The sequence below is a fragment of the Ictalurus furcatus genome, chromosome 24 (genome assembly GCF_023375685.1).
Source record: "Ictalurus furcatus strain D&B chromosome 24, Billie_1.0, whole genome shotgun sequence".
Taxonomy (NCBI): domain Eukaryota; kingdom Metazoa; phylum Chordata; class Actinopteri; order Siluriformes; family Ictaluridae; genus Ictalurus; species Ictalurus furcatus.
In genome coordinates this window covers 4,487,691-4,512,515 of record NC_071278.1, presented here as the reverse complement: position 1 = coordinate 4,512,515, position 24,825 = coordinate 4,487,691, and the positions used below count along the sequence as shown (strand labels likewise).

The window sequence follows — 24,825 nt, the reverse complement described above, 5'->3', positions numbered from 1 at the left end:
GAGATCACGTGCATAGAGAAGTGGTTTTTGGCTTCGCCCTTTACACAGCGAGAATTGACCGGATTCCTTGAATTTTTTAATTATATTGTGCACTGTAGAAGGTGAAATGCCCAAAATCCTACAGATTTGTTTTTGGGGAATGTTGTCTTCAAAGTGTTGGATAATTCACTAATGCATCTGTTGACAGATTGCCGAGCCTCGAACCATCTTTACTCTTGAAGGACTAGACCTTTTTTTGGAGGCTCCTTATATACTCTGATTAGACGATTACCTCACCTGTTTCACATAACCTTCTTATTTCAACTTCTCATGTCAATATTAGTCCTAAATCACCCCTGTCCCAACTTCTTTGGAACATGTTGCGTGCATCAATTTCAAAATAAACGTTTATCTTCAAAAAAAACTGTGCAGTTGATGAGGTAAAACATCAAATACCTTGTCTTTATATGTTTTTTGTTTAAACACAAGTCAAAGTACATTCACAAATCACTCCTCTTTGTTTGTATTAGCATTTTCCATACTGTGCCAACTTTTTCAGAATTGGGGTTGTAATACACACAAACACTCACTCTATACTCTACACACACTTTACACACACTTTCTGTTCTGTTCCATAGTCTGTTCTTTTGTTCTCTGTTGTCTTCTTTAAATGCAGATGCTGGTGAGTTTGTGTTGTTAACATGTTTTGAAATTAAAGACGGTCAACTGTTGGGAAAATGTTTGTTTTTTTTCGGGTGTGTGTGTGTGAGATTTTGTGTTGAAAATGACAGGTTGTGTGTTATTGTACCCATCACAGGACTGGGATATGCTGCTTCATCTTGAACCCAGGTTTTATATCATATAAACAGAACAGACAGACTTTCAAGGAGAGGTGTGACTTACAGCACAGTTCTAGTCTGAGATTCAGGATTTCCCCTTCATTTGAATCAGATCTGAGGTAACTAGTAACTTGCTACTTGAGTAGTCTTCTCATTGGATACTTTATTACTCTTGCTCAAGGAATTATTAACATTATTACTTTTACTGTTAGTTGGGTTATTATTTTTATAAGTAGTTTTACTTTTTCTTGAGTAAATATTTGGGCTACTCCACCCACCTCTGCTGGGAACTCCATGTTTAATGATTTAACCTTGATCATACTTGCTCCAGCTCAGGAAATATTTAATCACTGGTTAATGAGTGACATGAAGGTTAGATTGGAAATACAAATATGTACAAGACTCTCAAGACCGAATCTGAGCCTAAAGAAAACACCACCATCTTGTGGATAGAGCTATAAATACAGATGACAGGATGCAATTTTCACACCTCTGAAACTATAGCGCCCTCTGTTCCACTGACCTAGTACTGCAGAGTGAATGGAGGTCTTCTGACTGTGACATATATATATATATATATATATATATATATATATATATATATATATATATATATATATATATATATATATATATATAATTATTATGCATATTTTTTAATAATTAAAAAGATAGATAGATAGATAGATAGATAGTGACAACCGAAGTTGTGTACAGTAAAATCAAATCAGTATATGATTAACACAGAATAAAATAGAGAAAAAATTAAACCAAATAGATTAAAAAAGCCAATCGGGAAACAGAACCCGCCCAAAAAAAAAAAAAAAAAAAAAAAAGGCCACCAATAACAAGACAAAAACAAACAGCTGGATGATGGAGAAATTACAATGACTCAAATGCCTTGGAGCATAAATATGTTTTCAAATTGGATTTTAAAATTGTCTATTGTGAGGGATAAACAATTTATAAACAATAGTAAAATATCCCACAATCTCGGAGCAGCAACAGAAAAGGACCAGTCTGCTGATTAGAAGATGTTAAGGATCTGGAGGTAATGAGGGGGCAAAGACGATTGGAGATATAGCTTGGTGTAGTACCATGTTGAGCTTAAAAACAAACAATAAAACTTTAAGTTCAGTTTTGAAAATTGAATTAAAAAATGAATTCAAACTGTCAAAAATGAGGTTGAGAGAGTCTTTATCACCTGGTTTCAGTGGAACGACTGTGTGTCTGCATTGCAGTGATAAGAGATGTTATATTTCTGAAAGATAGACAGAAGCAGAAGCATGTAAAAGGAAACCAAAATAGGGGCCAGGATTGAGCCCTGGGGATTTTCAAAGGATGCCTTGGCTGAAAAAAGGTTGGGAAATGCTGCTTTAGATGATCCAGAAGAATTATGTGGTCAACCGTATCAAAGGCTGCACTAAGATTCTAGCAAAATTAAAACAGCACACTTTCCAGATCAACATTCAGCAATAAATTGTTGGTTAACTTGAGTAGGCCAGATTCCATGCTATGGTGTTATCAAAAGGCTGTTTGGAATTTTTTTTTTTTTTAATGTTCCTGGTTAAGAATGAAGAAAGCTGAGAGAAAGTTACCTTCACTAAAACTTTTAAAAGAAAAGATAGTTTCGAGATCGGTCTAAAATTGATGGATGTAGTACAAGTTAAGCATAGTACACAGGGTTTCAAGAGAAACGGGACATGTACATATTTACAAGGAAAGTATATAAAAAAGTAAATAGTAAAAGTATATAAAAATACAATTTTTTTTTTGAAAAACTATGATTAAAGATTCGCTTAATGTTAGCCTACTTAAAGTCCCAATATATACTTAAAGCAAATGATTAGTTTGAAGGGGTTCAGCTGACAAAAAAAAATAGTTTGGTTCTAAATGAATGAATGAATAAACAAACAAACAAACAAATGAACGAATGAATGAATAAACAAATGAACAAACTAACACATATACTAATTAATTAATTAATTAATTAATTAATTAAGTCATTCATTCATTCATTTAGGAAGCTCTGTTCTGAATGAATGAATGAATGAATTAATACACAAACAAATAAATAAAGTAGTACATGATTTAAAGTAGTTATACATTTTGCCAATTTGTATATGCCATTTTATTTGGATGAAGATAATATGGACATCTATCCATTCATCTATCCATCCATCCATCCATCCATCCATCTGTCTGTCTAAGCATTCATTAATGCATTCATTAATTCATCCATCCATCCATCCATTCATCTATCCATCCATCCATCCATCCATCCATCTGTCTGTCTAAGCATTCATTAATGCATTCATTAATTCATCCATCCATCCATCCATTCATCCATCCACCCATCCATCCATCCATTCATTAATTCATCAATCCATCCATCCATTCATTCATTCATTCATCCAGCAATTCATTCATTCATTCATTTTCAGCATCCGCTTTATCCTGTTCAGAGTCCCAGTGGATCCAGAGTCTATTTCAGAAACACTGGGTGTGAGGTGAGAATACACACTAGACGGGATGCCATTCCTTCACAGGACACCATACACACACACAATCACACTCTCATTCACACCTACAGTATATTCACACTGCCAATTTATAGTCGACAGTTCACTTCTTGGCATGTGTTTTTTTTGTTTGTTTGTTTGTTTGTTTTTTTGAATGTGGAAGTAAACATGCACATGAAACATACACATGAAATTCTGAATTTTATATTTCATGTTTGCTGCAGGTCAGATACAGTAATCTCTTTGGTTTTGAAGTTTTGAATGTTAAATTTTAAATCACAAAATCACATTAATCATAAAATACACCCTTGTATACCAGTCATAAGGATAGTGTCATGTCATTTCCCATTCACGAAGACTAAAAAAAGTGTTGTGTTGACTTTAATGTACCTATATTATAATAATAATAATTATTATTATTATTAGTAGTAGTAGTAGTAGTATTAGTAGTATTGCTATTATTATTATTATTATTATTATCATCATCATTATTATTATAATAACAACAGTAATAATAATAATAATAATAATAATAATAATAATAAGTAGTAGTAGTAGTAGTAATTTTATTGTTATTATTATCATCCTGAGTGGTAGTAGTTATAAAGTTGTTGTTGTTGATGATGATGATGCTCTCAGTAAGTTGACCAGCAACACAGTTAGCGTCACGGCTCCCGTGTAAGCCATGCAGTGCAGTCTCCCGCCTTAGCTGGCACCAATCAAAGCGGTACAATGCAGGGTTGCCTGATTTGACTTTCAAAAGAAATCATTCACAAACCCAAAATGATCCTCTTCTTCATATTCCCTTCCAATTAACACAGCTTCTGAAATACACGACTAGATTTGTAAAATGGATAATAATATTAAATGCAACGTAATGCTGATCCAACACATTTTTTAGTAGACACTAATAAAAAAAGAAGTTTTTTTTTAATTTATAAACGCCCTATATTGACCTTGTTTTATTTCATTTTTCCTATAAAAGATAGGAAATATCTTGTTTCAAAATTAGATCATCACAGATAAAGAGTAACAGTGTCCAAATCCAACCCTCGGACATAAAAACTCAACTTGTTGCAGCAATTAAAAAGTATTTAATTTAAGAATATTAACTGAGGATCTGGCAACACTGTATTACTATCCATCATATGTTGGCGTCTGTGGCGAAACGTCATTTTGGACCATTCCATTGCAACGAGAGGTAATTTTTGGTGGGGAGTGATTTGGTATTAGCATAGTGGTATAAATTGTATTTTTTTTATTAATAACGCATTACTTTGTATAAATTCTATTTCAGTAATAATGTACGAATGTATTTGGATAAACAGATGTTTTCATTATTATTGTTTATTTCTCACTCCCGTTCCCCCTATTTTTTAAACTCGTGGTACGGTCTATATTACCCGCGCAAAAAAGCGGCTCACGCGCGCGCACACACGCTTCTCAGAAGTGTTTAAAGCCGCGTTCCTGTGCTGCGGTGAAGCCGTACTACTGCTCCTGCCCCTGTCTGTTTTTATAAACCTGACCGATTTTAATCACTGTCTTTTAAAAATAATAATAATAATAATAATAATAGTTCTTTAGCCTGCACGTCCTTGTTGTTTTACCTGCTGAAATGCCTACTCGGACCTTGCTGTGTTTGCCGGAGGATGTGAAGGAACGGTATGTTAGCTTAAAAAAAACAAAAACAAAATGGAGAATATGAAATTAGCTAAGCCAGCTGTCTTTGAGCTAGGGTTAATTTACAAAATACACAGCTATTATGGGTTAGCTAGCTATTCTTATAAATCATGCTGGGGGTTTTCTGTATATGGAAAATTTAGCTGGCTAGCTAGCAAGTTCATCTTTCTGCAACACTGAGCTCGCTTTAGCTTGCTAGCTTGCTTCTTGTTTTGGTACGTGTGTGCTAGCATGCTAGCTAACTTGGCTCACGCGCCCGCTGTCATCCAGCAGGCTGAATTTGGCGCCAAATAATAATGGCTGCTTACTGCGTGTCAACTCCTCCTATCATTTAACTCATTTATTTACCGTTAGAACCTGTAAACTCACAACATCCACAACACTAAGAACTAGTTAGCTGTTCCTGCATGAGCTAGGTTCTGTCTTTATCCCGTAGTGTTTGTCAGGTTTGTTTAAAAGAAGCATGGAGTGCCTGGAATGTCAGGTTTAATTAGGAGGCATGACGTAGGGCTGGGGCAGTGTATCAATTCGATATCAGTGTCGCGGTATTTTAATATTTTGAGGACATTTAAAGCACAATTTTGACCCAAGTTCTGAACCTAGATGAGAGCAGATAAAATGCGTGGGGTGTAAAGGGAAAAACAAACAAACAAACTGAAGCAGGGAGATGTGTATGAATGACACCACCACATTTGTAAAGTTTTTAGTTTTGGAAATACATGGTCACACTTGTCCTTCAGCTGAGATGTTGGACCAGCTGATGGCAGTGGGTCTGAAGACCTGGAACAGCACGATGGGGCAGTGAATCGTGATGCAGGAAGGAGTGTTGAACAGTAAAAACCAACAGGAAAATGGATGAATAGCTTTTAAAGTTCAGTCAAGTACTGTTGATGCACTTAAGGAAAACCTTTTTCAGTAGGAATTCTGACATTTAGAATGCCCAAGGGTTTTATTAATTGGTGGCAAAGCTTAAAGGTTTGTTCATAACTCTACAACAGACAGGGTTTCCCTATCAAACAGGGTTACAAAGAGAACCTCTTCAGGAAGTTGAGAAACCTTCATTAACCCAATAGAACTTCTTCAGGTCCTTAAATCAAATTCTGGTGATGATGCTTCTATTAACTGTAATGAAAACCTTAGTGGTTGTTAATAGATCTTTGTAATGTTACCAGTTATTTCTGTTTTTCTTGCTGCTAAATGTGAAATTTAAAGCAGGATGTTGTGTCCTTGCTTTCTCTTTCTTCCTTCAGTTTATTAAGCTATTATAACACAAAATTTGTTAGTTGAGCTACACTTACCTCCAAGTTCATGGAGAACATAATTAGTAAAATTATTTTAAAAATTTTATTTGTGTTAATATGTGGTTTTAATGTTTGGCTGCTTTTTATACTTCCAGACTGCAGGCACTGGATAAAGGTGACGACAGTTTGTCAGATGAGGTACGTACACGTTACCAAATGGCGTCCTCCATGTTTGACATTTATTTAAGGAGCATGAGGCATACAGTTGGTTTTTTTTTTTTTTTTTTTTTTTTTTTTAAACTATTGTTTCTTTTAGCACCGGTACACCTGTGATGTTGGAAGTCTGTCAGTAATTGATTGTAGTGTAGCTCATTGAATCTATTCTTAGCTATAAAGTCTGACTATTATTATTATTATTATTATTATTATTATTATTAATAATAATAATAATAATAATAATAATAGTTGCAAGCAGCAATTATGGGGTCAAGCACAGGAGTCTAAGCGAGGAGCTAAACAAGCATGGCAGGGAGCATCAAGTCTAACTGTGAAAGAGCAATTTTAGTCATTTGTATATAATTTTAGGTAAAATGGGTAGTCATAAAGACAATCAATTATGACTTGTCATCACAATCACATTTGTCACTGACCAATTTGATGTGGCATGGTCAGTCGTGACAGTGATGTGGCGTGACAATGATGCATGCAAAGGTTGTTGTCAGTATGCCAAAACCTTGCAGAGATACAGCCCTAGACTGGTTTTGGCATCCTGCCATCAACATTGTTGATGCAATATATGAAAACAGATTCGTCTATTGACACGAAATCCATAACGCTTTGCTAGCATGGTCTGAAGATGACGTGCTTCAACTTTGGTGAAAACTTGAGCAATGGTCTAGGAGGAGTTAGGAAAAAGTAGGTTTTAAAAAAAAAAAAATCAAAATGGCGGACAAGAAGTTTGTCCGACTATGACAAAATTAGTATGCATGTTCTCAGCATGACCCAAGGAATGTAATAAGACCAGTTTCGTTACAATAGGCAAAATTAATCAAAAGCAATTCCTGTTTGTTCAAAATATTTTTGACCAGAAGGTTGCGATGCCCTGCTACGTGTTGAGTACCTTCAGGGCATGATGCCAAAAACATAAAACCAAGTTTCCTAATGATATGCCAAGGTGTTCATAAAATATAGCATTTGATGACAAAATTCAAAATGGCCGACACCCAGAATGGCCAATATGGGTGAAATTGGGTATCGTTTAACTCGACATGCTGTACAGAATCTAAAGAGACCGGTCTTGTGATTTTTGGCCAAACTGTTCCGAAGTTATAAGCAAAAATGTTAACTTTTCGTATCTCATGACTACTAGGTGGCACTATGCCGAAACACTGCATGTAGCCTTGGGTCATGCTTATGTACCAAGAGTCGTCTCAAAATACTAAAGCATTGCAGAGATGTATCCTCGCATCCATTTTGGTGTGCTCCTCGTCAAATTCCTTCACCCGTTTTTCGAGAACGGTTGGGTTTATCAAAAAGCTTTTATAAACTTTTTGCCAGCATGGTCTGAAGCTAATCTGAGCCAGTTTTGGTGAAAATCTGAAGAACCATCTAGGACATGTTTGAAAAAGTAGGGGTTTTTGTTTGGGTTTTTTTTTAAATTAAAAATGATGGAAACTTTCATGACATCGAATCGTCTTGAGTCACGGAATCAGAAGGGGGGGGGGGGGAGGAGGAGGGGTGTTTCCAGCCCTTAGGGTTCAAAAGTTATTCGCACAAACATAAGTGTAATTTTGAACAGTTGGTGGTGCTAGAGGGGTTGACGTAGAGACTCAAATTGCTGTGGTTAATGTTCAGACTCTCCTCTTATCAATGTGCTGACTTTCACAAGTTTTTACCATACGGTTCTATGGGCTACCATGGACTTACAGAGTGGAATAATAATAATAAGAAAACTAAAGATTGTGTCCACGCACTTTTGGTGCTTGGCCCCTAATAATTGATAAATGACTTCCAGATTAACAGGTTAGCTTCTGTACTTTTATAAATCTATTAGAAACAGCGTGGTTAAATACTGTTTTATTCAGAAACTGAGATGTGTACTGTTGGAGCTGCTTGCTTCGTTGTGGTGATCTTTATCATATAGTCCTCCTCCAAAAATAGCATTAACCGAAGAGTTGCAGCATGTGGTGGTCTTAGCACCTATCAAACAATGCAAACCAGGTTTATTTTTATAAGTGTGTCTTTATGTGCCTGTGCCATCCACTACTACTTGGAGGGATGGTATTGGGTCTCATCCTAGTACATCTCCAGAATTATTTAGATTTTGTCTCAGAATCTTTTCCTAATTAAGAACTAAAATCTCATTATAAATACTCGAGTACCCTTGTGACTGATGAATGAATATCCTCCTCTTTAGGATTGTGTGAAGGAGAAGCTCCGGTTACTGCAAGACTTTCTGCGTGATGACACTCAGGACCAACTCAAAAACCTTGAGCTCAAGCTGAAAAACTCTGAACTTACAACGGTGAGTGTCTTGGCCGCTTGTTTTTTTAATTTTATTTATTATAATAAAAGAAGAGTTTTAACATGTGAACTAGTAACCAGAGCTTCTTTTTCACTGCACATTTTAGGAGGTGTACACGTCCGAAGTGAAAGCTGTGCTGAAGAAGGCTTTAGGTTTGGGCAAGGAAGGTCGCAGCGATGGGGCGGAGCAGAACGGGCACTCGAATGGCTTCTCTGAAAACGGCTCTCATAAAGATAACTGTGAAAACGAAGCAGCCATGGAAACTCGGGAGGAAGCAGAACCCATTAAATCTCCCAGCACATCAAAGGGCAGGGGTGGCAGACGCAGTAAAGCAGACTCTGAGCCTAAAAGTGAGTCACAATTAAGTTTTACTGCAGTCCACTTGTCATAAAGGGTTTTGTGTCTTTTGGTTTTTTTTTTTTTTTTACGACTTATCACACTTAATTTGTGTAATGCTGCATGATCTCTTCTCTGATCTGACCGACAGAATCTCCTGCAAGCTCAAGGGTCACACGCAACTCCGGAAAACAACAAACAATCCTGTCAATGTTCTCAAGAGTGTAAGGATAAAAATCTAAAATTCGTTTTTTCTTCGTTTCCCCCCCCCCCCCCCCCGAGTGGAGTTGTGGAAATGATTTTTAGACTACTAATTTTATTTCTTCTTGTAATAAAGTATTTTCATTACACAAGTTTGTGCCAAAATACCAGACTTACTATTTTATAGTTTAGAATAATGTCCCTTGTTTTCAAAAATGAAGAGTTTTATGGTAAAAAGAGTGAAATGGTTGGTACCAAGTAGGTTTTAGTGTCCATGTACCAGGAAAATATTTTCAAAAAAAAATTTAGACTACCAGTCAAGTTTGTGGACACTTGACTGAAATGTTTGTCATGATCTTAAAAACCTTCTGATCTGAAGGTGTATGGTTAAATGTTTAAAATCGGTGTTGTAGACAAAAAATATAATCATGCCGTCATTCATTTCTTTCCTTAGAAAACTTTTTTTTAATGGATGACTTGGCGCGAAATATTCCGAAAAGCAGCCAATAAGTATCCAGCGTTGGCGTGAAGGAGAATCTCAGGGTGATTTCTCAAATAGGTTGAGGAAAAAGCCAAGAATACATTTCTGGAAATTCTAGGCAAAAAGGGTGTCTAATTTGAAGATGCTAAAATACTAAAAAAAATTTTATTTTTTTGTCACAACATGAATCCCATAGTTCCATTTTTGTTATTCCGGAGTTTTGATGACTTTATTATAAAAGATTTATAAATAGTGGTCATGCTGTAAGACATTGAGTTCTGTAGTCTCAGATGTATTTATATATTTATAATGACCAGTGTGAACATTTTTTCTCCTTCAGGCCCAAGCGCAAGTCTGATGAGGTGAATGGCGAGGCTACAAATGGTGACACAGATGTTAACACTGAGGAAGCTGATGTCGAGGAGGTAGAATACAGTGTGCTAAAGTGCTAAAGTCTGGTTTTATCAATAGTCAGACTTGAATTTATTGTTTTTTTTTAAACGTAGACCCGTGAAGAAAAGCGCCTTAAAACGGAAGAGGATGAAGAAAAGTAGGTTTAAAATTTAAGTGTACTTGGCATTCAAGGCTTTAAGGCACTGTGCTATGACATAGCAGCGTTAATGCCATGAAGCTTGAGAGCCATCTTTTTCCTCCCCCCCCCCTCAGGCCGACCACTGAAAACTCCAATGCAGAGAAGACCAAGCCTGTGAACACAGTCAAGGTGATTCTTCTTATTTCACAAACCTTACCTGACCTCCACTCACAAGCCACTAACGTTCCTTTTATGCCATTTCAGACACCTCCACCCAAGTGTCCTGACTGCAGGCAGTACCTGGATGACTCTGACCTCAAGTTTTTCCAGGGGGATCCTGATGATGCGGTAAGTGTTTTGTTCCTGTCTCTATTTTAGAGCTGGTGAGAAATTATCAACCTTTTTGTTTTCATTCCCCTTTTGTATTAACCTCCATTGTATCTTATCGGCAGCTTGATGAACCGGAGATGTTAACGGATGAGCGTCTTTCGTTGTTCGACTCGAATGAAGATGGGTTTGAAAGTTATGACGACCTGCCTCAACACAAGATTACAAACTTTAGGTAGGGGGATGAGGTTTACTGAACTTTTCCCCTCAGTTACACACTTCCCATTTTTTCCCCTTTTGCTGCATTATTTTCCTTCTGGTTTTATTTCCAGTGTCTATGACAAACGTGGCCACCTGTGTCCTTTTGATTCTGGACTCATTGAGAAGAATGTTGAGTTGTACTTCAGCTGTTCAGTCAAGCCCATCTACGATGACAATCCTTGTATGGATGGTATGTTTGGAGGATCCACTAATATTAAATGATAACAACAAATGTCTCCTTATGGCTGAAATGCTATTTTTGTGTCCTCAAGGTGGTGTACCTGCTAAAAAGCTGGGCCCAATCAATGCCTGGTGGATCACTGGTTTTGATGGAGGAGAGAAAGCTCTGATTGGCTTCACCACAGGTAACCTCATGAGGTGTCATCATTTTAACTCTATTACAAACTAAATGGTTTTGCATTAGCTGCTCACAGTATCTGTCTCTTGCTCTCTGCAGCGTTTGCTGACTATATCCTAATGGAGCCAAGTGAGGAATACTCTCTGATCTTTGCGCTGATGCAGGAGAAGATCTACATGAGTAAGATTGTGGTTGAGTTTCTTCAGAAGAACCCAGATGCTACATACGAGGACTTGCTCAACAAAATTGAGGTTAATATTTAGAGTCTGATTAAGTTAATGACTGAGGAGTAGTTTTCTGATAGACCACCACTGTTTTTATTCCTTTGCAGACCACAGTCCCACCGGCTGGGCTGAACTTCAATCGCTTCACTGAGGACACTCTCCTGCGCCATGCCCAGTTTGTTGTGGAGCAGGTGGAGAGCTATGATGAGGCCGGAGACTCTGACGAACAGCCCATCATTGTTACCCCGTGTATGAGGGACCTGATCAAACTGGCTGGAGTCACCCTGGGCAAGAGGTAGGCTTGGGGAATTGGGCTGTTGTAAGGACATGTTGGATTTTACATCATGAAACAGTGCGGTTAACGTGAACTGTCAACTTGACATCAGTGTGTCTGGGAGGTGTGTTCAAGCGCAAAAGGTTTGATTTGTTAGGGGGTTCTTGGGCTGTTCAGTGTGTTTTGGTCTCCCCCCCCACCACTGAACAGTTTTATTTATAACAATTTTGTCAATTTCACTTCCTCCTTGCATACAAAACAATACTCCTTATTTATACACCAATAAATAGAGGGTTCTGAGAGAGTGCAAAGAAATAAAGTGCACTGTTACAAAAGTTTCTTAGCACCAAGCCGCTTAAAAAAACTACATATATAGCATTTATGTCATGCATCTAATTTGTATGTTAAGGCCTGTTAGAGGTCCTGTGCGCAATTCTCAAAACCATGTATTGGTGGATCCGGTATAAAAAAAAAAAAAAATCGATTATGGGAAAATTCGTAAATATCAGTCTCTTGGGCACTCTCTCTAAAATAAATATTCCTTCAGAGTATGTAATACAACAACTATCTGGAAAGTTCTTAAACATCTGTAAATTTAGTGGAGTATGCATACTGGTAATGTACTTCCTCCCCCTCCCCCCTTTTTTTTCCCACCAGGCTGAAGCTGATCTAGTCATTGTTCAGTTATTATTGTGGAGTTTGTATCTAATTAGACATGTGGGTTTGGGTTCTGTTTTACAAATGGTTTTGCTGCTGCTTGTGCTATGTTGTCTAATGCTTCTCTGGCATTCCCTAATGCAGCATGCTGCTGTACTGGTAGGTAACCTTTTTAATTTGCGCCTCTGGAGTGGTTTTGGTGGTTGTTGTTTTGAAGCACTGATTGCCAGGCCTCATGACAGGCTGTAAGGGACGGGTGATGTAGCACAGTCGTGTTGTTGATGACCTACTATTCACCTAATTGTGTTGTATTGGTCTTAATTATTAAATGTGGATGAAACTCTGTAGAGCAGGGGTCTTTAATCTTGTCTAATAGATGTTGTGTGGATTCAGGTTTTCATTCCAACTAAGATTTAAAACCCCTAGCTGTAGGTTTGGAAATTTCCGTCTTGAATTTTAAGTACTTTTTAAAAAAATAAATAAAAAATTAAAGCTTACATCACCCTGCCCTAAAGAGCTCTGCATTTATTAAAAAAAAAAAAAAGTATTTATTCTCATAAAAACTGCATGTCTCCATCTCTGCTTAGTGAGTAAGTGGTCTCATCTGGTCACTCAGCTGTTTGTGTTCCTAATGTGTCCCTTTTCTACCCCCTTTTTTCAGGAGAGCAGCCAGAAGACAAGCTATTCGTCATCCTACAAAGATCGAGAAGGATTTCAAGGGTCCGACGAAAGCTACCACGACGAAGCTTGTCTACCAGATCTTTGATACCTTCTTCGAAGAGCAGATCGATCAGAATAATAAAGATGGAGGTGCCAAGAGGCAGCGCTGTGGGGTCTGCGAGGTGAGCTTTTAATTTGTTTGTTTTTAAAGTCAATTTTCACTTTTCAGGCAGATATGGCCTTTTTGCATTCAAATTAATTTTCGCCGAACTTAAGATCCCGTGCGACACGATCACCTGAAGCTGTTATTGCTAGGTCAAGCCACATCTAGTCTGCGAACAGCCTAATGAAATATCAGTGTGTTTACTAAATCTTTTTTGCTGAAGTTCTTAGTGTGTTGGGGTTAAAATAATCTAATGCATGCCTTTTTATGTATAGATTTAATACAAAATGTGTGAAATTTCAGTTTTCTAATTAAAACTCTAATTTCCATCAGGTTTTACTGGAGTCTGAATTTCCCTGTGGCTAAATCTCAAACGTAGTGCACTATATTCCCGGCGTTGGAGGTTCTAGTATGGTGTGGTTATATCCCATGTGAGCGCATGGTGCTCCTTCCATTCCTTTTGGTTTTAATAACGTTTTGATCAAAATGAGTTTACTGTGTTCCTCCAGGTGTGCCAAGCCCCTGATTGTGGTAAATGCTCTTCATGTAAGGACATGATCAAATTTGGAGGCAGTGGTCGCAGCAAGCAGGCCTGTCAAAAGAGGAGGTATATACCGTTTGTGTGCAAAAATGAGCTTTATACAGCCGTTGTACATTTACGCACGGTTATAGTTTTGAGAGCTAGATTTTTCAGCTCTTTTTTGTTTTTTAAAAACTTTTTACTCCACTCTGAGTTTTGTAATGGGACCCTGTGTGGGGTAATGTTGCTACGTGGAGAAAAAGATTTCACGTTATTGGGCAATCTGTGAAATTTGCTCAGTGACTATACAGATAAGCTCTAGGTTTAAGGAGAGTAACGTTCTGGGTACCTGATACTGTTCTCATACTTTCCGTTTAAACAGACAGCATGTTTTGGTTGTGAGTAATACTAATGAACTCCAGACACAGTTCCTGTTGAACAATGTCTGGAAGGGAGAGTAGTAACATTTCATCTCCATTTAAGTAGACTTGCTCATAAGTTTAATGTGTCTGCTGGTAAAGTGTGCTAAATGGATGTGTGTTTTATCCAGATGTCCCAATATGGCAGTGAAGGAAGCAGAGGATGATGAGAATATAGATGAGGAAGAAGTCTTGCCGCTTCTTAAAGATGCACCGAAGAAGATGTCCCAAGCAAAGAAAAAGCAGACAAAGAACAAGATCGCTTGGGTGGGAGACCCCATTAGGGTATGTATACATCTTTACTAGTGGTTTTTACCACTCAAACACACAACCCCAAATGTTGATGTGTCTTGGTTGCCTAATAATGAATCAGTCCTGCAGTCTAGAGATGCGTTCTTGTTGAGTGATTCATGTAATTATTCCCCCAACTCCCAGACTGAAGGAAAGCGTGACTACTATATGAAGGTGCGTGTGGAAAATGAGGTGCTGGAAGTTGGAGACTGTGTGTCCGTCAGCCCAGATGACCCCTCTCATGCACTCTACCTCGCCAGGTAACTGGTGCTTTACTGTTGCATGGAAGACAAGCAACACTTTACTTCCGAAATTGCACTGTTCACCTGAAAGGCAATATTTGGGTTGGGACATAAACCCAAGGCTGGAGGTTTATCCTTCGATTTCACTGGATTGTGAAATGTCCAAAAACAAACATGAAGTCACACAAGGATCATTTTGGATATAATTTTTAGATATTGGTTTGTTACTCTTGCATGGTGTGTTCAAAATTCAGAATGCTTTTGCTGGGTAAGAGATGACGTTTTAATAAATAACAAAAAACACAAATCTCTTGATTCTTGCTAATTAATCATGGACGTGAGCAAGCCAAAAAAAAAAGTTTGGTTTCAGGTTGTCTTTGTATGTGGTACGTCTCAAACTAATGTAATAGACATGATTTAAAGTTCTTTTATTTACAAGAAAAATTACACATGTAGGGTTACCTGGTGTGAAATTGACACCTTTTTTCTTTAAATGTATTTTTTTTTAGGATTACAGCTTTGTGGGAGGAGAGTGAGATGATGTTTCATGCGCACTGGTTCTGCCGTGGCACAGACACCGTTCTGGGCGAATCCTCGGACCCTCTGGAGCTCTTCCTTGTGGATGAGTGTGAGGACATGCAGCTGAGCTTTGTGCACGGCAAGGTCAATGTGCTCTACAAGGCTCCTTCAGAGGACTGGTTCATGGAGGTGTGAATTGTTTTGCTCCTTCACTCTTTAGTAAACACAACTGATGGATTTGTGCTGTGGTTTTATTATGGCAAGATTTAATTGCAACCATGCTGTTGGGCTCATGTGTGTTCTGATACTGCAGATGGTGTTCATATAGAAATGGGAGTTTGAACAAATTATTTAGCTGTAAATCTGTGATCAGTCGTTTGATTAGTGTGGGTGAATCCCCCCCTCCACTATATTTTGTCTTAGTTTTACTCATTTGTCTTCTCTTTTGATGTTTGAATAATGTATTTTCCATAAGCTGTATACTACTTGGCTTTACTAAATGTTTTAAAGCAACTTGTTTTATTGTTTTTTATTTTTCCTCCCCTCAGGGTGGTCTTGTTGATGACATAAAGGTCATTGAGGATGACGGAAAAAGCTTCTTTTATCAGCTATGGTACGATGGGGATTTTGCTCGGTTTGAGACGCCACCCAAGGTCATCCCAGAGGAAGACTCCAAATACAAGTTTGTTGAGTTTTGGAATTATTAGAGTTTTTTTGCCAATACATATGAATTAGTTCATACAGGCAGGAAAGCTATATATGTATGTGTAATATAAATTTTTTTAAACCATATTCTGCTAAACTGCTTTAATGCAGGTTCTGTGCAAGCTGCACTAGAAATATAGAGCAGCAGGAACGGGAGACGCCTCGTGTCTTAGATCCCCTGGAGGATGAGGAGAGTGACACTAAAATCTTATATTCCCTGGCTTGCCTGAAGGGGGAGCAATACAGAGTGGGAGACAGCGTATACTTGCCACCTGAGGCTTTCAACTTTGGGTAAGTGAAGAGCAAATGAGCCTCATACTTTCTATGACCAAATGTTTGTATATCAAGTGTCTACTGCATAACAGTCCTATTTAAACAAAATTGATTGTCAAATGTGTCCTGTACACCAGATTAAAAAAACTCATTTGATTGGTTAAACTGAACTACATGCCAGAAAATCAGACCTTTTTATTTGGAATTAAACCCACATGCACATCTGGTTCAAAACTGATTAGGGGTTTAAAAAAAAAAAAAAAAACTCACATGAAGTGACTTCATTTCAGACAATTTGATTAAAAAAATAAGGTCATAGATTCTGTTTAGACATTTTGTCATAACTACAGGCATGTGTGTCTTTGTGACTGACAATGTATAACAAATTATAACAATGATACTGTTAGAAACTTTAATAAATAAGCTGTGTGTAATTAAATCAGGGCAGTTGTGGTGCTGATCTACTTGACAGAACTTCTTCCTGGGTCAGTTGTCACTTGATCAAAACCTATTGATCTTTATCCCAGGGTGAAGGCTGCAAGCCCTGTCAAACGTCCTCACCGAAAAGAGGATGTGGATGAGGACCTTTATCCAGAATACTACAGGAAGTCCTCGGATTACATCAAGGGATCCAATCTGGATGCGCCGGAGCCGTTCCGTATCGGGCGCATTAAAGAGATCTATTGTATCAAGCGCAGCAACGGCAAGCCAGCAGATGCGTCGGAGGTCAAACTGCGCATTTACAAATTTTACAGGCGAGTGTTTGACACTTCATCGTATCCAATGAAATGCAATTCGTAGGTTGCATACTGATTCAACTCCTTGCTTTTAAGTCCAAGTTGTCTGCTATTAGCATTGTCTGAAACATTTTGTTTGTAAGTAGCGATTTAATTACATTGTACATGATTTTTCAACACCATTCTGTACAGACCAGAGAACACTCATAAGGGTCCAAAGGCAGGCTACCACACTGATATAAACCAGCTTTACTGGAGCGATGAAGAGGTGTCTGTGAACATGGCAGATGTTCTGGGTCGCTGTCGTGTGGAGTACGGGGAGGACCTGGTGGAGAGTGTGCAGGAGTATTCCAGCAGTGGACCTGATCGGTTCTACTTCCTAGAGGTAAAACTGGAACCAACTTAAGTGGCTGTTCTGTAAGATTAAATCTGACTATGAACATTTGTGTGTGTACAATGCATGATGTATTCATTAATAAATGAAACGCTTACACTGCTGTTCAATGAGGGGAATAAACCACTTTGGGCCATGCTTGGTTCAAACTTTAAACTGATTGAAGAACCCGAAGATCAGTTTAGTTTGCAAACCTAATTCCAGTAAAGCATTTATATTGACTGCAATCATAATGTTTTTCACCACAGGCCTACAGCGCCAAATCAAAAACATTCGAAGACCCACCAAACCATGCCCGCTCTGTTGTAAACAAGGGCAAAGGAAAGGGAAAGGGAAAAGGTATAAATGTAGATTTCACTTTTATTGAGTGACGTCATCGTCTACGTTGTATGCAGAAATTTAGTGTTGCTCCTTTTGTTCTTTAGGTAAAGGGAAAGGAAAAGCTTCCTCACAGGATGCCCATGAGCAGGAGACTCCAGAGCTCAAAGCTCCTAAACTGCGCACGCTGGATGTGTTCTCTGGCTGTGGTGGTCTGTCTGAAGGCTTCCACCAAGCAGGCAAGTCCTTTCTTCAAAATGCAGTTCCTTCCATACGTGCACCTCCTCCCCTTTCCCTTTTAAAAAAAAAAAAAAAAAAAAAAAAAACTTACTCATGTATCTATTCATATGTGTCTAGGTATCTCTGAGACCCACTGGGCCATCGAGATGTGGGATCCTGCTGCACAGGCCTTCAGGCTGAATAACCCAGGCACCACAGTGTTCACAGAAGACTGCAACGTTCTGCTGAAGCTGGTGATGGCTGGAGAGAAGACCAACTCCCTGGGCCAGAAACTCCCTCAGAAGGGTGACGTGGAGATGCTGTGTGGAGGGCCGCCATGCCAAGGTTTCAGTGGAATGAACCGCTTCAACTCCCGCACTTACTCAAAGTTTAAGAACTCCCTTGTTGTCTCTTATCTGAGGTCAGTATGAAGGGTGCACACATTAGTCCTACTTTGTCTGAAAATTAAAGGTTGTATGAATTGAAGGCTATAAGTGTTTAAGAATGCAATTTAAATTATAGATTGTCTTGGGCTCTCTTATTTAATCTATGGTGTGGGGTGTTTTTGTTTTTTTGTCAAAACACAAATGTTCCCTTGGTTCTACTGACTGGCAGCAGTTACTTTAGCATCGCTGCTTAATAAGTAGCAGTCATGAGTCATGCTGAGCTTATTCCACAAGTTATTCCTCTTACTGTTGCTTGTCATGCATCTAAAAAAAAAAATGTAGCGTCTCACACACACTAACATACCTTAGGGACCTCTTTCTCCTTTTGGAATTCTCCTTTTGGAAGTGTCGAAGCCTCTGTATCACGCATATGCATTCTTTGTTTTCAGTTACTGTGACTACTACAGGCCGAAGTTCTTCCTGTTGGAAAACGTCCGAAACTTTGTGTCCTTTAAGCGCTCCATGGTCTTGAAACTCACACTGCGTTGTCTAGTGCGCATGGGCTACCAGTGCACGTTTGGTGTACTCCAAGTAAGTGTTTCTGCTACCGATTAAAGATCCAGCATAGATAGATTTTTTTTTTTTTTTTTTTTTTTTTCTTCCTTACCCAAGTAGCCTTAAGTGATCCATGGTAATTATTGTTCCTATTTTTTGTAGGCAGGGCAGTATGGGGTGGCCCAGACACGGCGCAGGGCAATTATACTGGCTGCTGCTCCGGGTGAGAAACTCCCACGCTACCCAGAACCACTGCATGTGTTCGCTCCAAGAGCGTGCTCCCTCAGTGTAGTGGTTGATGACAAAAAATATGTCTCCAACGTAACCAGGTAACTACATCAGCTACTAACTTTTTCTTTTCTTAGTCAGATGTTATGTTGGTGTGTGTACGTACTAATGTTTTACTTCTTCAGAGGGAACGGCGGTATCTATCGAACCATTACGGTCCGGGACACCATGTCTGACCTCCCAGAGATCCGTAATGGAGCCTCTGCTCTGGAGATTTCCTACAACGGCGAGCCACAATCCTGGTTCCAGAGACACATTCGGGGGGCACAATACCAGCCTATTCTCAGGGACCATATCTGCAAGGTTTGCCTGCCATTATGCTTTTCTAAATGTCACCCTGAGAGATGAAGTGTTGGGTACGATTTTAGTCAACGGCACACCAGTTAAACCATCCAGAACAAAGTTAATCAGATAAGCCTTAAATATGCTGCTGTTTCCCATGAAATATGCATACAGGGACTCCCAAGTGGATTAATTTTTTTTTTTTTTTTCTTGAAAAAAAATGAAGGGCATTCATGAAAATATGTACCATGTATTTGGGCCATTTAAAGTTGTAGTTATATGGTTTTCTTTTCTCACCCTCATGGCTGTAGGTGGTGCAGCTTCACCATTGTCTGGCATTGGATTATTGACTAGCATTAGTCCTCTGCCTTGTTACATTACTCAAACATGTTTGATTAATATTGGTGTCCTTTTTGTTGCTCTTACAGGACATGAGTGCCCTAGTGGAAGCACGCATGCGTCACATCCCCCTTGCACCAGGCTCTGACTGGAGAGACCTGCCCAACATCGAGGTGCGGCTACGGGACGGAACCCCAACAAAGAAGCTTCGGTACACGCACCCGGACAAGAAAAACGGCCGCAGCGGCACCGGTGCACTGAGAGGAGTGTGTACGTGTGCTGGAGGTGCGTTGTCATTTCTCACTCTGCGCACATGCACGCACTCACTCGCACTGCTTCATGATTAAATTTTTCTGTTCATTCCCATTAGGTAAACCATGTGACCCAGCAGACAGGCAGTTCAACACACTGATCCCGTGGTGTTTGCCTCACACGGGTAATCGTCATAACCACTGGGCTGGACTGTATGGCAGGCTCGAGTGGGACGGCTTCTTCAGCACCACAGTCACCAACCCTGAGCCCATGGGCAAGCAGGTACAACTCTGAACACCTAGAAAACCCTAGAAAGGTCCAAAAAAAAGATGGTTAAATGCTCGTGTCTACCATTTTCTATCAATTTGTAATTGTGATATGATGATGGCTATAATTATATTTTCCTATATGATGTGTAGTATGGAGGACAAAACCTGCAGAAATTAAAAATTATGAGATGGATAGATAAATGTAATTGGAAAATAAGTGACTTGAAACAATTCACTTTTAATTAAATTTAATCCTAAAATTATTTTTGTATTACTTTATTCCTTCATGTACTTTTTTGTATTTCTTTTTAATTTATTTTTATTTTTACCTTTTTATTTTATTTTTTCCATTTGTGTAAATAAAGTAAATGTATGAATATAAGAACAAATGGAAAAAATAAAAAGAACAGTTAAATACAAATATACAGAAAACAAATGAATACAATACATTTGGGTTTAAACTAAATTAAAAATGAATTGTATTTGTCAAGTCACTTATTCATTTTAATTTTCCTATTACATTTATCTATTTATTTACATTATGAATTAACTGGAGTATGTGGATGATTAGCAGCAGTTTCTGTTTTCGATCACTTAGTCTTTGTGAAAATCCATGGCAAACTTCATACTTGGAAACTAATGTTTTATTGTAACTATGGGAGTGTTATCGGAGCAATTCAGTAGTAAGAGAGAGAACACGAACACTTTCTATATTCCACTCTGATTTATAGACTCGTACAGTATTAATGCATTTGTTTTGCTCTCTTCAATCTAATCCTTATAGACTGGTGGAATTTTTAGGAATTGGCCTCGATGTTGATTGTCATGTTCTGCAGAGTGAAGAGTAATTCCTAATGGTGTGTCTGTGTTTTTTAGGGGCGTGTGTTACATCCGGAGCAGCACCGTGTGGTCAGTGTTAGAGAGTGCTCTCGCTCGCAAGGTTTCCCCGATACGTACCGCTTCTTTGGCAACATCCTGGACAAACACCGACAGGTACGGACGCATGATGAGCTGTAGTTGCTACACTTCCAGTGAAAAGTGTCGGACAAGTGAGCAGCGGTGGCTCAGTGGTTAAAGGCTCTGGGTTACTGATCAGAAGGTCAGGAGTTCAAGCCCCCAGCACTGCCAAGCTACCACTGTTGGGCCCTTGAGCAAGGCCCTTAACCCTCAATTGCTCACTTGTATAAATGAGAAGTGTGCAGAACACTGCCTAGTTTTCCTTTTTTTCTTTCTATTTTTTTTTTTTTTTTGTATTGACTGATATGCATACTAGTGCATATTTTATTATTTACAATTATCCATCCCCCACACCCCCTTACCTTTTTATTTATTTTAGACTGAACTCTAACTTAATTTCATTCACCTTTTCTACTTTGTCTTCTATGTTAACACTGACAAATCTAAATCTCCGTAACTTCTGCCTTTGTTAGGTCGGAAACGCTGTGCCTCCACCTCTTTCCAAAGCCATCGGACTTGAAATCAAGAAATGTGTTCTGGAGAAGATGAAGGAGAACGCTACAGGTGTGATGTAGTATGGATCTTGCAGAGATCTGAGCCTCTTTTGTGAATTTGAATAAAGAGAATTCCTCTGTTTTCCTTTCAGAGCCTGTGAAACCAGAGAAGATGGAGGTGTGAGTGAGTAATGCTCCTCTCGAGTACTTTTTTGGAGTTTTTTCTCGACTCCCACTTATTCAGTTCGTTCCATTAACCCATGTGCTGATGTGGAGCCTGGCCACTCAGCTGGCCTCTCTACGGATGTGTGGTCTGTGCAGCGCCGTTAAAAGTGATGTTTTATTCATTTTCTAAATGTAATTTTAATCGTGTTTGCAATCTCCACTCTGAGGTGGTGGAATAAATTCTATGTAGTTTTTATATGTTGTAATATTTCAAATAAAGCTCTTATCAACTGGATGTCAAATTCGTGTAAATGTGTTTTAGTAAAATGAATTGTTGCACGTCATAAAGGCTCATGCTACAACTATTAATATTTTGTTCCTCCCTGTTTCAATGATTTTTATCATGATTAAAAATGAGCAATAAAATGCTGTGTACTAAATTGAAGAGCTTATGAAGGTTGGTCTGTCACTACTTAAAACATTATTCACAGTAAAATTGAATTGAGAATGTGTTACTCCTGCTCATTCATGCAGTTATCTAATCGGCCAGTCAGGTGGCAGCAGCACTTCAACAGCATACCTGTGTCTCTGATGTGGTCTTGGGCTGTTTTAGCCCAACCCTCAGTGGTTGTGTTCCTTTCTGCTCACCAAAGTTATAAAGAGTGGTTATTAGGGTTAAAGGTCTCTTCTGTTGGTGTTTTCATCTGTGGACCTGGATGGGTTTGGTGTTTTTGTGTGTGGTCTAAACTCTCTAGAGAAGTGGTCACCAACCCTCTTCCTTGAGGTCTACCTTCCTCCATGTTTCATCTCTAACCAAAACCTGTTTTAGTTGATTTTCAAGAACTTCAGGCAATGATTAGAATGCTAAATGGTCTGCATTTATATAGAGCTTTATTTAACCCTAGCGGTTCCATTCACACACACTCACACCGATGGTAGCAGATCTGCCATGTACGGAGCAACTTGGGGTTCAGTGTCTTGCCCAAAGACACTTCAGCATGTGAAGTCGTGGGCTGCCAACCCTACGATTAGTGGACAACCTGCTCTACCACCTGATCCACAGCCTACAACTACAGTCTTTAGGAAGGTAGATCTCCAGGAACAGGGTTGGTGACCACTGCTCAAGAAAATCCCAGATCATCAGAAATATTCAAACCAGCCCATCTGGCATTAACAGCCATGCCATGGTAAAGGGGCAATGATCCTAACTCCCACTGATCTGAGCATTTAAGTGATGCTTTTGATCTGTATTTGCATGATTTTATGCAGTGTGCTACTGCCACATGATTGGCTGATTTGAATGTACAGGTGTGCCGTGTGTGTGAATATTTAGATTTTACAGAGTGCCTGGAATCCAACTTTACTAATAAACCTTTTAAAATTTCAACAGCACATTTAAAATTACTTCATTTGTTAAGTGCAAGTAGCAATAATGTCATTTAGTGTTTATAAAATGGCTCTGTTTAATCTCAAAGTATTACAAGGGTGTTTATATTGAGATTGACCTTTTAGTGCATAAATGTACGTCTTAAATTGTTTGTTTTTTTTTACAGCATGGCAAATGAAAGGCTCTTCAGAATAACAAATTAATTATTGGCAAAAATTGTTTTCTGTATGTTTATAGTTACATGTAATGATTTGGAACATACAAGTACCTTAATGTTATGTTGTATTGTAGCAGCTATAAAACAGTTGTTCCCTCATCAGCTTCTTTTTTTCTTCTCATGACATCAAGAAAAATAAATAATGCAGCTTGTTTTAGCGAGAAACTGGAAAGCCTTCAGTCCCAAGGCCATTCCTGTGTCCGAAAACAAAACTCTTACAGAATCCTCCAGTGTCAATGTTAAATAAACATCATCTTACTGTTTTTAATCCATTTTATGTGTTGAGTGAATGAGTTAGTACAGATATAACATTATGGGTGTGTTAATATATACCTGTGGTTTTCTTTGCAGCTGGCTCTACTGCCAAAGCAATCCTCAATCAAATACTTAAACAGTCCTGTGTTAAGAGTCTTGGTATTGTTTACCTGGTTTACAGCACCCACACCAAAATCAGCCAAGCCAGCAGTGAGTGCAGATGTACTCATACCGAGACTTTCACACCATACGAGGTCCGCTTTCAACTCGTGTATCTGCAGTGTGGTTGCAGGTTTTATTGAGTGAATTTCCTTTAACCCCACCAAGACCTCTAACCGCATACCACACTCGCTGCTGCAGGTTCTTTTGAGCAGAAGTTACAATATATACAGTAGTACTGTGCAAACATCTCAGGCATACTATTTGGTTTTATTAGTACAAACTTTGTTCGATTTTTTTATTTTATGGCTTCTACATTATCATTAGTTTTCCAGGTTAAAATTAAATGCTACAGAAAAATGTTTGCATGTCAGTAAAGAAAGCTGTATATTAAGTGGTAAGAGACACTTTTCAGACAAAAACACAATGAAGGGTGCTGGGTTTTGCTGCAAAAATAAGACGCAAGTGCGACAGTCAAAGTCTCCAGAAGAACCATATCTGGTTCTGCACCACGCTCAATAAACCTTACAGCTCATTCCCCTTATAAAACTGCACTGATTCTACATGAGACTTTTTTCTTTCTTTTAAAGCAAAGGGTTGTCACACCACATATTGCCTTTGCTTCCTTTATTACTGTTTACTGCTCTTTATACTTAAATGATTTTATACTTTAAAGAAAAATGCTCTTTTTTTAAAAAAATGGAGAAACATTTAATTTCATTCTTTTTGAAGGCATCTTTGCTCTACAGCATCTCTTTGCATGTGCATAAGACTTTTGCACAGTATTGTGTGTGTGTATATATATATATAAAAATACATACTGACCAAAAAGTACAAACTAAGGGATGACTGGTTTCTTTCAATGTTCCCTTTTCACCAAGTTCCCTTTCACAAAAATAGTTTTGTATTTGTTGTTTTGCAACA

General features: G+C 38.4%; 1 protein-coding gene across 1 annotated transcript; it reads left to right on the top strand.

The window, feature by feature from the left end:
- The first annotated feature begins 4,809 nt into the window (after window positions 1–4,809).
- dnmt1 (DNA (cytosine-5-)-methyltransferase 1) lies at window positions 4,810–23,586 on the top strand. Its single transcript, XM_053613086.1, has 34 exons — window positions 4,810–5,002; window positions 6,417–6,459; window positions 8,678–8,785; window positions 8,892–9,135; window positions 9,273–9,345; window positions 10,144–10,228; window positions 10,310–10,353; window positions 10,470–10,524; window positions 10,600–10,683; window positions 10,788–10,897; window positions 10,995–11,113; window positions 11,196–11,288; window positions 11,381–11,532; window positions 11,613–11,800; window positions 13,098–13,278; window positions 13,769–13,866; window positions 14,330–14,483; window positions 14,634–14,749; window positions 15,241–15,439; window positions 15,799–15,932; window positions 16,067–16,246; window positions 16,756–16,983; window positions 17,158–17,350; window positions 17,608–17,698; window positions 17,785–17,916; window positions 18,035–18,317; window positions 18,732–18,873; window positions 19,000–19,166; window positions 19,251–19,428; window positions 19,836–20,031; window positions 20,117–20,280; window positions 21,144–21,260; window positions 21,698–21,788; window positions 21,871–23,586. The coding sequence occupies exons 1-34, from the start codon at window positions 4,956–4,958 to the stop codon at window positions 21,900–21,902; spliced, it is 4,521 nt and encodes a 1,506-aa protein (XP_053469061.1). The 5' UTR covers window positions 4,810–4,955; the 3' UTR covers window positions 21,903–23,586.
- Window positions 23,587–24,825: the final 1,239 nt, after the last annotated feature.

Excerpts from the sequence above, each read along its gene's own strand:
- dnmt1 (XM_053613086.1), top strand. The coding sequence starts at position 4,956 with ATGCCTACTCGGACCTTGCTGTGTTTGCCGGAGGATGTGAAGGAACG. Across the intron at positions 11,289-11,380 it reads TCTGATTGGCTTCACCACAG|CGTTTGCTGACTATATCCTA; the intron begins GTAACCTCATGA and ends TGCTCTCTGCAG. Across the intron at positions 11,801-13,097 it reads GGAGTCACCCTGGGCAAGAG|GAGAGCAGCCAGAAGACAAG; the intron begins GTAGGCTTGGGG and ends CCCTTTTTTCAG.